General features: G+C 45.7%; 1 protein-coding gene across 1 annotated transcript in view; it reads right to left on the bottom strand.

Moving 5' to 3' along the window:
* Position 1: 1 nt before the first annotated feature.
* Positions 2-14,606, bottom strand: part of LOC118368752 (myocardin-like) — a 166,008-nt gene continuing 151,403 nt past the window's right edge. The window contains exons 5-14 of the mRNA XM_052485889.1: positions 8,551-8,765; positions 6,832-6,927; positions 6,394-6,710; positions 6,100-6,256; positions 5,466-5,990; positions 4,119-4,607; positions 3,662-3,805; positions 3,198-3,326; positions 2,818-2,875; positions 2-2,525 (exon numbers count right to left, since the gene is read on the bottom strand). Coding sequence (XP_052341849.1) covers positions 1,921-2,525; positions 2,818-2,875; positions 3,198-3,326; positions 3,662-3,805; positions 4,119-4,607; positions 5,466-5,990; positions 6,100-6,256; positions 6,394-6,710; positions 6,832-6,927; positions 8,551-8,765 — 2,735 coding nt within the window. The 3' untranslated portion in view covers positions 2-1,920. The remainder of the gene's footprint in view (positions 2,526-2,817; positions 2,876-3,197; positions 3,327-3,661; positions 3,806-4,118; positions 4,608-5,465; positions 5,991-6,099; positions 6,257-6,393; positions 6,711-6,831; positions 6,928-8,550; positions 8,766-14,606) is intronic.

The raw sequence follows: 14,606 nt of genomic DNA, 5'->3' as shown, positions 1-14,606 counted from the left end.
CCTCTAAAATGTCAATAAAACACTATAAAGAGTTTATATAATATGTCATTACATACCTATTTGAAGGTTTGTGTCGAATTTGAATCAGGTTTTTAGGATGGTTTTAAAGTGATCTTAGAGGTAAACAGTTTTTTTTGAGAATCGTGATCGCTTACAGTGACAACGCAAAAAATGACTAGGTATCCCCCCCTTACCCCCGACCCTGTCTTGTTTTTAAAGGATGAGAGACGTGCTACACCTGGTGGAGAGAGATTGTAAAACAGAAATAGTAGCTTTATGCGTGCTGTACGTTACGACATGACACGTCACGATGTAACGGATGGTCCGTTATTTAAAATGTTCTCCTATATTATAGAGCCATTACCATGTCGATCAACGCTTGAATAGAAACCTAGTTCACACCCCAGATTTTGAAGTCAACACATTCACTACAGTCCCATTAGTTTTCTTTGCAGCCTCTTTTGAATGTCGCGGTTGCGCACATTTGTATGGAATGGGGTGAGTTTACCTTAGTCTCTTGTGTTTTCTAGGCAGCTAGCTAGTAGACTATAGTATCTTGTTGTTTTCTTGGTAGCTAGCTACTATAGTCTATTGTTATGTTTAGGTAGCTTAGCTAGCTAGTAGTTAGACACTATAGTCTCTTGTTGTGTTTTCTAGGTAGCTAGCTAGTAGACGCTACAGTCTATTGTGTTTTCTAGGTAGCTAGCTAGTAGACACTATAGTCTCTTGTTGTGTTTTCTAGGTAGCTAGCTAGTAGACAACAGTCTCTTGTGTTTTCTAGGTAGCTAGCTAGTAGACACTATAGTTTCTTGTTGTGTTTTCTAGGTACCTAGTTAGTAGCTAGACACGAGTCTATTGATGTGTTTTCTAGGTAGCTAGGTAGTAGCTAGACATTATAGTCTCTTGTTGTGTTTTCTAGGTAACTAGCTAGTGGCTAGACACTATAGTCTATTGTTGTGTTTTCTAGGTATCTAGCTAGTAGACACTATAGTCTCTTGTTGTGTTTTCTAGGTAACTAGCTAGTAGCTAGACACTATCATCTCTTGTTGTGTTTTCTAGGTAGCTAGCTTGTAGACACTATAGTTTCTTGTTGTGCTTTCTAGGTAACTAGCTACTAGCTAGACACTATAGTCTATTGTTGTGTTTTCTAGGTAGCTAGCTAGTAGCTAGACACTAGTATCTTGTTGTGTTTTTACATTACATTTAAGTCATTTAGCAGGTTTTCTAGGTAGCTAGTCACTATAGTTTCTTGTTGTGTTTTCTAGGTAGCTAGCTAGTAGACACCATAGTTTCTTGTTGTGTTTTATACGTAGCTAGCTAGTAGACACTACAGTTTCCTGTTGTGTTTTCTAGGTAGCTAGCTAGTAGACAACAGTCTCGTGTTTTCTAGGTAGCTAGCTAGTAGCTAGACACGAGTCTACTGATGCGTTTTCTAGGTAGCTAGCTAGTAGACACTAGTTTCTTGTTCTGTTTTCTAGGTAGCTAGCTAGTAGACGCTATAGTTTCTTGTTGTGTTTTCTAGGTAGCTAGCTAGTAGCTAGACACTAGTCTAATGTTGTGTTTTCTAGGGAGCTAGCTAGTAGACACTATAGTTTATTGTTGTGGTTTCTAGGTAGCTAGCTAGTAGACACTATAGTCTCTTGTGTTTTCTAGGTAGCTAGCTAGTAGCTAGACACTATAGTCTTTTGTTGTGTTTTCCAGGTAGCTAGCATGTATCCTGCTGTGTTGGGGGCTGGCAGGTAGTCCACCGGTTAAGAGCGTAAGGCCAGTAACCAAAAGGTTGCTGGTTTGAATCCCTGAGCCGACTCGGTGAAAACTCAGAGCAAGGCACCTAATTGCCCCTGTAAGTCACTCTGGAAAAGAGAGTCTGCTGAATTAATAAAATATTGTTATTTTTGTAGGTTGCTAGTCTCCGGTGTTTCACCAGTGTTCTAGATGAAGGTCCATGGCTGTATTCAGGTTGATGTCTGTAACGTCCAGGAACTCTGTGTTGAAGATGCTTGACCCGGTGGGAGGGACAGAGCTGAATCCCGTAGCCAAGCTCGGGGGCGTCAGGTCCAGCCATTCCATCGTCTCCCACGGCGACTCGCTAAACGTCATGCCGACCATCCCCTGCACCTCGGCCACAGACGTCACTTTGGAGTGGATGGGAGATAGAGGTGTTGGGGTTTCCATCAGGCCCCTGTTGGAGAGCAGTTTGTCCTGGTGGTGGTGGTTCGGGCCGGGGTAGCCCTCTAGTCCAATATCCCCCTCCTCTCCCTGCCCTGATTCCTCTATGACCATCTTGAGAAGGGCGACCTCACCCCCTCGGCCTAGAGGGCTTCCCAGCAGGGTCTCCAGGTGGCTGTCTGCAATGTGATTGGCTGTGTGGTCGTAATTGAGCTGGGAGGGGGACAGGTGTTCATAGTGTCTTCGGTGGAACTTTGGGTCGGCAAGGTCGGTGGTTCCAGGGGACACTGTAATGTGAGGCACAACTTTGGTTACAGAGGACCTCTCCCTCTCTTCTCTGGCGTTAGCTGGTATCTCTTGAAGGAAGAGGATGGGGGGAGGGGGAGTCACAGCACAGAGTGTGATTTAATACCCATGTAAGAGGGAAATCTGGAGTTACTTAACTAAGGGGCGAAGGATGGTGCGTAGGCAGACAAACTGACTAGTACCTTATGCAGGGGGACTAAATTGCTGAAGTTACTAAGCCATTAGTCATTGGTAATCATAGCAACAACATGCACTGACAGCTATATCGCTACCCAATTTCTAAGACTACACAATTGTATACATCACACACATTTGAGACTGATTCTGAGTCAGTTCACCCACCTCCACTCTCTATGAGCACATCCAGAAGCTCATCCATCTGCTGACTTCTGGTCAGTTGCTAAAAAAAAAAGAATACAAATGTTATTAAGACTTGTTACATTTGTGCTTTTATCAATTATTTAGACCCAGTCCAAAGATTGTGATTGTAATATGGATATACTATTGATGTTATTGCTGTCGGCAACCACAACTCTACATAACACAACCACACAGCAGTCAGCTCTGAAGAAACAGTCAAACTTGGTCACGGGTGCAATGTGATGGATGGATAAACAAAGCGAGAGAGAGAGAGAGAGGACACCTCGGAGGTTACAACAATGAAACAAAAAGCGTTGGCCAGCCATGATCAGGAGCAGAGTTTGGTGTATCATTTAGTTTACCTGCTTGACTGCATCCTCATAGCAAGGGGGCTGCCTAGAGTCGGATGCGGCTGAATCTGAGCTACAGAAGGCGGGGGACGAGACCGGGCACTTTTGGCCAACGTGCTGGGGACAGGGCAATATAGGTATCTATATGAAAGGCGAAAAAGGTTGTATTACTGATTTGATTTAGTGTAAGAAATTTTAATCTACGAATCCTGATTAAAAAACAAGATTAAAAAAAGTTGTGGAGTTACTGAGAAAATTTGATCTCTAGCTCAAAAGGATATAGTGGGAGGGAACAGCTGGGAACAGCTTCATCTTTCTCAAAAGATTGAGTTGTGAAGAGTATCATGAACCTCATGATGGAAGTTTTAGAGAGAAGCAACACATGAATGGAAGGCAGAAATGTGATGGGTGGATATGTGACACATAACCACGTAAATCCGCCACAGACCAAGTTCAGACAGAAGAATAGCTCTCACCTGCTGCATATTTGGGTTCTTGGACTTAAGGTTGACCCTGTGGTTCAGGCTGTTGTCGGCTGAGTTGGGGAGCGCTGACTGAAGCCCTCTCTGGTCAGAGGGATAGGAGCAGTTTACAGCCTGGCCTTCATTCTTCTGGTGAATCTGTTAGGAGAGCATACATGACTATCATGACCAAGGGCACAGTGGGCGGGGGGCATGTCTCCCCCACATTCAGAAATTGAATTCTTGCCCCCCCCCAGTTTTATCATTGGAATGTGATACAAAAACGAGACTGTGGTGTGCTTCAGGACCATGCGGACGCCTCCGAGGGAATCAGGTAGACTTTTTGAAGTGTTTATCCGACTGGAAAATGTCCCCCTTCCCCAATTCTAAAACCAAAGTTGCGCCCCTGATCATGACCCCTGAGAATAGAGTCACAACAAACAATATAACAAACGTACTGCCTAAGGCATACCTGCATGTTGCAGGGCCTGGTGCTGGCCTGGTTGAGGGGCTGGCTGCACCTGTCTCTGCCCAGCGGCAGTGACAGCAGGTAGGGGTTGTTGGGGCAGGAAGGCTGGGGGCTGTTGGACTTCTTGGTAATGGGCGAGTCTTCAGGAGAGCACTGGGGACTCAGGAAGGCACACATGCCTGAGGGACTTCCAGAGGAGGGGGTCTGGTCCAGGCATCGTGGCCCATCAGGGCCCCCCATACTGGGCAGGGAGGCACCGCAATGGCCCATCTCCTCCATGCAGCTTCCTGGAAGACTCTTTAGGTGCTTGGGGGAGGAGAAGGGGCAGCTGGAGGAGAGGGACATGGGCTCCTGCTTGACTGTCACCCCAAAGAAGTGCTGCCCCATCAGGGACAGGGATTGCTGGAGGGGGAGGTGGTGGGGCTGGGATGGAGCCAGGACACCCTCCTGTGTGGCGCCATGGCAAACGGCTTTAACCAGCTCTGTGTGCAACTGTTAACATCAGCTGTGAACAACAGGCTGTTAACAGTAGATCAACTCCACCTGTCAGCTGAACAACAGGCTGTTAACAGTAGGTCAGCTGTTGAACAACAGGCTGTTAACAGTGTCAGCTAACAACAGGCTAGGTCAGCTGTTGAACAACAGGCTGTTAACAGTAGGTCAGCTGTTGAACAACAGGCTGTTAACAGTAGATCAGCTGTTGAACAACAGGCTGTTAACAGTAGGCTCAACAGGCTGTTAACAGAACAACAACAGGCTGTTAACAGTAGATCAGCTGTTGAACAACAGGCTGTTAACAGTAACAGTAACAACAGGCTGTTAACAGCTGTTGAACAACAGGCTGTTAACAGTAGGTCAGCTGTTGAACAACAGACTGTTAACAGTAGGTCAGCTGTTGAACAACAGGCTGTTAACAGTAGGTCAGCTGTTGAACAACAACAGGCTGTTAACAGTAGATCAGCTGTTGAACAACAGGCTGTTAACAACAGGCTGTTAGTAGGTCAGGTCAGCTGTTGAACAACAGGCTGTTAACAGTAGATCAGCTGTTGAACAACAGGCTGTTAACAGTAGATCAGCTGTTGAACAACAGGCTGTTAACAGTAGGTCAGCTGTTGAACAACAGGCTGTTAACAGTAGGTCAGCTGTTGAACAACAGGCTGTTAACAGTAGATCAGCTGTTGAACAACAGGCTGTTAACAGTAGGTCAGCTGTTGAACAACAGGCTGTTAACAGTAGGTCAGCTGTTGAACAACAGACTGTTAACAGTAGGTCAGCTGTTGAACAACAGGCTGTTAACAGTAGGTCAGCTGTTGAACAACAGGCTGTTAACAGCAGGTGTGGTTTACCCACCTGTCTCTGTTCCTGGTGCAATTTCCACGTCAGCTCCTCAATCACTTTCTGTTTTTCCACCAAAATCTTATCCTTCTCCCGTTCCATTCCTTCAACCTCCCCTCCCTGCAGTCCTACCCCGCTCAAACCCCGTCCCCCCTGGCCTTCCTCAGCGCTGAGCTGGCCTGGGGACGGCTGGATGCAAAACAGTGACGAGGAGGACATGGGCATGCCGCTGAAGCTGTCTGGGAGTGAGCCGCTGAGGGAGAGGTCTGAGGAAGCGGGGGATATGGGTGGGGTGGAGGAAGTGCTGGGGTAGGGATAATACCCGCCCTGGGAGAGGGTGCTTGAGGAAGAGGGGGACTGGTAGGAGGACAGGGACCCCGTGGGGGTGACAGGGAAGGTGATCGTGGTGATGTCATTGGAGCCTGAATGGGAGGGGCTTGAGGTGTGGTCCTTGAAGGGGCAGAGTCTCTCGATGAGGGCCATCTTGGTTCCTGAGACTGGCATGCCCCGGATACGCAGCTGCTGTCTGAGCTCTGACACCTGTTGGATGGATATAGAGAGAGAGAGAGAGAGAAACAGTATGTGAGTTCTCTTTCCAACTTGTACTAAGGAATATTTTCCTCACTCTACGGAGAGAGAGAGTACCCACCTTCAGGTCATCCAGGTTAGGTGGGAGAGGAGCAGGTTTGACTGATGAGACGTTGGTTTGACCGGAGTATGTGGTCTTCACTGAAGACAAGGAGCTACTGTTGACTGTGTTAGTAGGAACACTCGAGGTACACACCATCGGCTGCTCACTGGATTGTCTACAGATAGGGGAACAGAAGATCTCTGGGAGATAAACACCAAAAAAGGCAACAATATTATGCAACATTTAGTCAATTGAAGGCCAGATCTGAGACATGGGGTTAGGGTTAGACCACTCCCTATCCGAGGTACTCACTTCTGGGCTAGGGCCGGCTGGTGCAGAGGCTGGTAGTTGAAGCTATGCTGGCGTTGCTGTGTGTGTTGGGCATGTCGGGAGTGTGTGTACTGCGAGTGTGTGTGCGAATGTGTGTGTGCATGTTTCTGTTGGCTGAGGATCTGCAGCTGTAGGAAGAGCTGTTGTTGCTGCAGGAGCCTGGTATAGGCCGAGTCCATGGGAGGAGGGGACTTCTCGGCCTTCTGGTCCGGAGGGATGTACTGGTGGTACTTCAGCTTCTTCACCTTAGGCTTCACGTCTTTGGGCTTTTTGTGGCGGTTCTTGTCTGGGGTCTTAGACTGTAGAATCAAATGGGAGAAATAGTGAGGAACATACTATTAAATCCAATACAAGTTGATGTTTTCTCATGGGATGCATTGTCTATAAACAGGTCTATGACAGTATAAGGTCTGTTCCTACGTTGACTACGGCCGGTGGGGCTGCAGACTGCCTATCGTTAGCCACAGACAAGCCATCTTCCTGGCTCTGATCAGACGGGTCTCTGTTCTGACACCCCTGGAACACAAAGACAGCCAGGGAGTCCGTAGAAAGACATTAATGCAGAAAATGCCAGCTACTAGGTAGCTACCTAGAAAACACAACAAGAGACTAGTGTCTAGCTACTAGCTAGCTACCTAGAAAACACAACAAGAGACTAGTGTCTAGCTACTAGCTAGCTAAGCTACCTAAACATAACAATAGACTATAGTAGCTAGCTACCAAGAAAACGACTATAAACTAGTGTCTACTAGCTAGCTACCTAGAAAACACAACAAGATACTATAGTGTCTACTAGCTATGCCAACTACATTCATTGGTTGGCCAACCTGAAAACAACAAGACGAATTCAAAGACAACCCAAATAAATTAAATTATTGAAAAAAATGAACAAAATTGTTGACATTTGAAAATAGGGAACTGAGTACTAAGTCCAAGCTGACTTTCGGTTAAAACTTAAATAAGCAAACAGTTTATGACAGAAACTTTGCGTGACTGTTGGGAACAATGTCATTATCTCTGTCCACAAAGTGAGAGTGAGGAGAGGGGTGTGGAATGCATGGAGTCACAGATGATAAAACACAGGAAGCAGTAGCCAGCAACACACTGTGTCTGTGTGAGACAGACTAACTGGCAGGGAGGAATGTGAAATGTGAAAAGAGCAGTCACTCACGTTCCAACGGTCACTAGAGAACCCTTGGGTAGGATGCTGTAGTTCTCCCAGCCACCACAGGAGGGAAGTTTTACCTTTCTAGGGCTGTTGAGGAGGAGGATGAGGAGGAGAAGGATGACCTGTCTATGGCTGGTGAGGAGGAGGAGGATTACCTGTCTAGGGCTGGTGAGGAGGAGGATTACCTGTCTAGGGTTGGTGAGGAGGAGGAGGAGGAGGAGGAGGATTACCTGTCTAGGGCTGGTGAGGAGGAGGAGGATTACCTGTCTAGGGCTGGTGAGGAGGAGGAGGATTACCTGTCTAGGGCTGGTGAGGAGGAGGAGGATTACCTGTCTAGGGCTGGTGAGGAGGAGGAGGATTACCTGTCTAGGGCTGGTGAGGAGGAGGAGGATTACCTGTCTAGGGCAGGTGAGGAGGAGGAGGATTACCTGTCTAGGGCTGGTGAGGAAGAGGAGTATTACCTGTCTAGGGCTGGTGAGGAGGAGGATTACCTGTCTAGGTCTAGTGGGGGCTGGTGATGAGGAGGATTACCTGTCTAGGTCTAGTGAGGACTGGTGATGAGGAGGATTACCTGTCTAGGTCTAGTGAGGGCTGGTGATGAGGAGGATTACCTGTCTAGGTCTAGTGAGGGCTGGTGATGAGGAGGATTACCTGTCTAGGTCAAGTGAGGGCTGGTGATGAGGAGGATTACCTGTCTAGGTCTAGTGAGGGCTGGTGATGACGAGGATTACCTGTCTAGGTCTAGTGAGGGCTGGTGATGAGGAGGATTACCTGTCTAGGTCTAGTGAGGGCTGGTGATGACGAGGATTACCTGTCTAGGTCTAGTGAGGGCTGGTGATGAGGAGGATTACCTGTCTAGGTCTTGTGAGGGCTGGTGATGAGGAGGATTACCTGTCTAGGTCTAGTGAGGGCTGGTGATGAGGAGGATTACCTGTCTAGGTCAAGTGAGGGCTGGTGATGAGGAGGATTACCTGTCTAGGTCTAGTGAGGGCTGGTGATGAGGAGGAGGAGGGGGTGCTGCCCATGGCTTCAAAAGAGGGGCATGCAGACCCCTGGGACTCGTCACTGTGGGGTTGCTCTGGAGACAGACTGCTACTGTGGATTTGCTCTGGAGACAGACTGTCACTGCTGCTGTCCTCCTCGAATGCATACGAGTCCTCCTGCTTAGGAAGTGTCCCATGTTTTACTGGAGAGAGGGCGAGAAGAGAGAGAGAAAGAAGGGAGAGGGAGAGACAGAGAGGGAGGAGAGGGGGTGATGAGAAGTTGATGTGGTTCACGTGGTTCACTACAGAGATAACCACACCGTTAAATCGCACACAGGGAAACAGTCGACTGAAACTGGACACATGGTGAGATAATGGCAAAGAGGGCTTAGAATTCAAGGATTTTAAAACATGAACAAGTTCATATCTTTAAATATTTACAGAGGGTTAAAACAAAACCCAAATTGTAGGGTTGTGTGTTAGTGGAAGATATGGTCTCTGTGTGAATGTACAATATGCTCCTGTCTGTGTACTGCCTGTGTGCCACAACACTGCTCTGTACAACACAGTCCCTACCTGCTCTATTGTTTATCATCAGTATTCACACACTGCTCTTCTTCACAGTGAACACAGCCCTGATTGGCTGAAGTGATAGTGAGCAGAGAGCCTTTATTGGTTTAGCTGAGAGAGACTGTGCTATCTGGAGGTGCAGAGCCTGAGGTTAGCACTGGGACAGAGCCGGGAGAGGGGAGGAGGGTGGTAATGTGTGTGTGTGTGTTTCCTTTAGTATGAGAACATGTGACCTGCCAAGAGTCAACCGTGGTTTCAATCCCACCATCAGCTCCGTTCTGTGTCCTCCTCTGTCTCACCTGTTATATCCTGTGCTATATACATCCTGTTAGTTGGATCTCTCTCAAATAGTCAATAAGTCAAATAGTTTTCCACGGTGTACTGTCGACTTAGGGCCAGATAGCACTGCATTTTGCTTTGTGATTGTGTTTCTCAATAGGTCATGTGGTTTTGTTTAGACTGTGTTGTAACTTTGTTTATTCTGATTGATTGGATGTTCTGGTCCTGAGGCTTCAGTGTGTTAGTAGAACAGGTTAGTGAACTCAGGACCAGCTGGATGAGGGGACTGAGGCTTCAGTGTGTTAGTAGAACAGGTTTGTGAACTCAGCCCCAGGACCAGCTGGATGAGGGGACTATTTTCTTTTCCCAGCTCTTGGCATTGCTGAGCTTGATAATGATATGCGAGGGGGTCACTATATTTGAGATGTTTCCAAAACTGAATTGCTCCGTTTTTTTTGTTGTTATTATTGGCCAAATTCTGCCCTCCATGCAATCTTACAGAACTCTGTTATGGGGTGTTTGTCCCATTGGGTGAAACCCTACACCTCACTGCCAAGTGCAATCAGTTCAATGACACATTCAATTCGTTTTAGCAAAATTGTAATAACATAGAATACCCTGCATGCTTTCTCTCTCAGTTCTCTCTCTCTATTCAAGGAGTAGAGTTGCCTACTTTAGTCCCAGTCAGGGACAGAACAAGTTACTACTGGGCTATTATCAAATAAAATAACATTTTATTTGTGTAATGATGTACGCTGATAGTCGGGATGCAAGTTCAGGGACTGAATGCATTTAATAAATATACGAACAAAACAAGAAACACGAACAGCACACCGACATGAAACAATAACACCTGGGGAAGGAACCAAAGGGAGTGACATATATAGGGAAGGAACCAAAGGGAGTGACATATATAGGAAAGGAACCAAAGGGAGTGACATATATAGGGAAGGAACCAAAGGGAGTGACATATATAGGGAAGGAACCAAAGGGAGTGACATATATAGGGAAGGAACCAAAGGGAGTGACATATATAGGGAAGGAACCAAAGGGAATGACATATATAGGGAAGGAACCAAAGGGAGTGACATATATAGGGAAGGAACCAAAGGGAGTGACATATATAGGGAAGGAACCAAAGGGAGTGACATATATAGGGAAGGAACCAAAGGGAGTGACATATATAGGGAAGGAACCAAAGGGAGTGACATATATAGGGAAGGAACCAAATGGAGTGACATATATAGGAAAGGAACCAAAGGGAGTGACATATATAGGGAAGGAACCAAAGGGAGTGACATATATAGGGAAGGAACCAAAGGGAGTGACATATATAGGGAAGGAACCAAAGGGAGTGACATATATAGGAAAGGAACCAAAGGGAGTGACATATATAGGAAAGGAACCAAAGGGAGTGACATATATAGGGAAGGAACCAAAGGGAGTGACATATATAGGGAAGGAACCAAAGGGAGTGACATATATAGGGAAGGAACCAAAGGGAGTGACATATATAGGGAAGGAACCAAAGGGAGTGACATATATAGGGAAGGAACCAAAGGGAGTGACATATATAGGAAAGGAACCAAAGGGAGTGACATATATAGGGAAGGAACCAAATGGAGTGACATATATAGGAAAGGAACCAAAGGGAGTGACATATATAGGAAAGGAACCAAAGGGAGTGACATATATAGGGAAGGAACCAAATGGAGTGACATATATAGGAAAGGAACCAAAGGGAGTGACATATATAGGGAAGGAACCAAATGGAGTGACATATATAGGGAAGGAACCAAAGGGAGTGACATATATAGGGAAGGAACCAGAGGGAGTGACATATATAGGAAAGGAACCAGAGGGAGTGACATATATAGGGAAGGAACCAGAGGGAGTGACATATATAGGAAAGGAACCAGAGGGAGTGACATATATAGGGAAGGAACCAAAGGGAGTGACATATATAGGGAAGGAACCAAATGGAGTGACATATATAGGGAATGAACCAAAGGGAGTGACATATATAGGGAAGGAACCAAAGAGAGTGACATATATAGGAAAGGAACCAGAGGGAGTGACATATATAGGGAAGGAACCAGAGGGAGTGACATATATAGGGAAGGAACCAAAGGGAGTGACATATATAGGAAAGGAACCAAAGGGAGAGACATATATAGGAAAGGAACCAGAGGGAGTGACATATATAGGGAAGGAACCAGAGGGAGTGACATATATAGGGAAGGAACCAAAGGAAGTGACATATATAGGGAAGGAACCAAAGGGAGTGACATATATAGGGAAGGAACCAAAGGGAGAGACATATATAGGGAAGGAACCAAAGGGAGTGACATATATAGGGAAGGAACCAAAGGGAGTGACATATATAGGGAAGGAACCAAAGGGAGTGACATATAGGGAAGGAACCAAAGGGAGAGACATATATAGGGAAGGAACCAAAGGGAGTGACATATATAGGGAAGGAACCAAATGGAGTGACATATATAGGGAAGGAACCAAAGGGAGTGACATATATAGGGAAGGAACCAAAGGGAGTGACATATATAGGGAAGGAACCAAAAGGAGTGCCATATATAGGGAAGGAACCAAAGGGGTGCCATATATAGGGAAGGAACCAAAGGGAGTGACATATATAGGGAAGGAACCAAAGGGAGTGACATATATAGGGAAGGAACCAAAGGGAGTGACATATATAGGGAAGGAACCAAAGGGAGTGACATATATAGGAAAGGAACCAAAGGGAGAGACATATATAGGAAAGGAACCAAAGGGAGTGACATATATAGGAAAGGAACCAAAGGGAGTGACATATATAGGGAAGGAACCAAAGGGAGTGACATATATAGGGAAGGAACCAAAGGGAGTGACATATATAGGGAAGGAACCAAAGGGAGTGACATATATAGGAAAGGAACCAAAGGGAGTGACATATATAGGAAAGGAACCAAAGGGAGTGACATATATAGGGAAGGAACCAAAGGGAGTGACATATATAGGAAAGGAACCAAAGGGAGTGACATATATAGGGAAGGAACCAAAGGGAGTGACATATATAGGGAAGGAACCAAAGGGAGTGACATATATAGGGAAGGAACCAATGGGAGTGACATATATAGGAAAGGAACCAAAGGGAGGGACATATATAGGGAAGGAACCAAATGGAGTGACATATATAGGGAAGGAACCAAAGGGAGTGACATATATAGGGAAGGAACCAACGGGAGTGACATATATAGGGAAGGAACCAAAGGGAGTGACATATATAGGGAAGGAACCAAAGGGAGTGACATATATAGGGAAGGAACCAAAGGGAGTGACATATATAGGGCAGGAACCAGAGGGAGTGACATATATAGGGAAGGAACCAAAGGGAGTGACATATATAGGGAAGGAACCAGAGGGAGTGACATATATAGGGAAGGAACCAAAGGGAGGGACATATATAGGGCAGGAACCAGAGGGAGTGACATATATAGGGAAGGAACCAGAGGGAGTGACATATATAGGGAAGGAACCAAAGGGAGTGACATATATAGGGAAGGAACCAAAGGGAGTGACATATATAGGGAGGGAACCAAAGGGAGTGACATATATAGGGAAGGAACCAAATGGAGTGACATATATAGGAAAGGAACCAAAGGGAGAGACATATATAGGAAAGGAACCAAAGGGAGTGACATATATAGGGAAGGAACCAAATGGAGTGACATATATAGGAAAGGAACCAGAGGGAGTGACATATATAGGGAAGGAACCAAATGGAGTGACATATATAGGGAAGGAACCAAAGGGAGTGACATATATAGGGAAGGAACCAGAGGGAGTGACATATATAGGAAAGGAACCAGAGGGAGTGACATATATAGGAAGGAACCAAAGGGAGTGACATATATAGGAAAGGAACCAGAGGGAGTGACATATATAGGGAAGGAACCAAAGGGAGTGACATATATAGGGAAGGAACCAAAGGGAGTGACATATATAGGGAAGGAACCAAAGGGAGTGACATATATAGGGAAGGAACCAAAGGGAGTGACATATATAGGGAAGGAACCAAATGGAGTGACATATATAGGAAAGGAACCAAAGGGAGTGACATATATAGGGAAGGAACCAAAGGGAGTGACATATATAGGGAAGGAACCAAAGGGAGTGACATATATAGGGAAGGAACCAAAGGGAGTGACATATATAGGAAAGGAACCAAAGGGAGTGACATATATAGGGAAGGAACCAAAGGGAGTGACATATATAGGGAAGGAACCAAATGGAGTGACATATATAGGGAAGGAACCAAAGGGAGTGACATATATAGGGAAGGAACCAAATGGAGTGACATATATAGGAAAGGAACCAAAGGGAGAGACATATATAGGAAAGGAACCAAAGGGAGTGACATATATAGGGAAGGAACCAAATGGAGTGACATATATAGGAAAGGAACCAGAGGGAGTGACATATATAGGGAAGGAACCAAATGGAGTGACATATATAGGGAAGGAACCAAAGGGAGTGACATATATAGGGAAGGAACCAGAGGGAGTGACATATATAGGAAAGGAACCAGAGGGAGTGACATATATAGGGAAGGAACCAGAGGGAGTGACATATATAGGAAAGGAACCAGAGGGAGTGACATATATAGGGAAGGAACCAAAGGGAGTGACATATATAGGGAAGGAACCAAATGGAGTGACATATATAGGGAATGAACCAAAGGGAGTGACATATATAGGGAAGGAACCAAAGAGAGTGACATATATAGGAAAGGAACCAGAGGGAGTGACATATATAGGGAAGGAACCAGAGGGAGTGACATATATAGGGAAGGAACCAAAGGGAGTGACATATATAGGAAAGGAACCAAAGGGAGAGACATATATAGGAAAGGAACCAAAGGGAGTGACATATATAGGGAAGGAACCAGAGGGAGTGACATATATAGGGAAGGAACCAAAGGAAGTGACATATATAGGGAAGGAACCAAAGGGAGTGACATATATAGGGAAGGAACCAAAGGGAGTGACATATATAGGGAAGGAACCAAAGGGAGTGACATATATAGGGAAGGAACCAAAGGGAGTGACATATATAGGGAAGGAACCAAAGGGAGTGACATATATAGGGAAGGAACCAAAGGGAGAGACATATATAGGGAAGGAACCAAAGGGAGTGAC

Source organism: Oncorhynchus keta, chromosome 3 (assembly GCF_023373465.1).
Source record: "Oncorhynchus keta strain PuntledgeMale-10-30-2019 chromosome 3, Oket_V2, whole genome shotgun sequence".
NCBI lineage: Eukaryota > Metazoa > Chordata > Actinopteri > Salmoniformes > Salmonidae > Oncorhynchus > Oncorhynchus keta.
The sequence above is the reverse complement of the archived record's forward strand: the minus strand, read 5'-3'. Positions and strand labels throughout refer to the sequence as shown.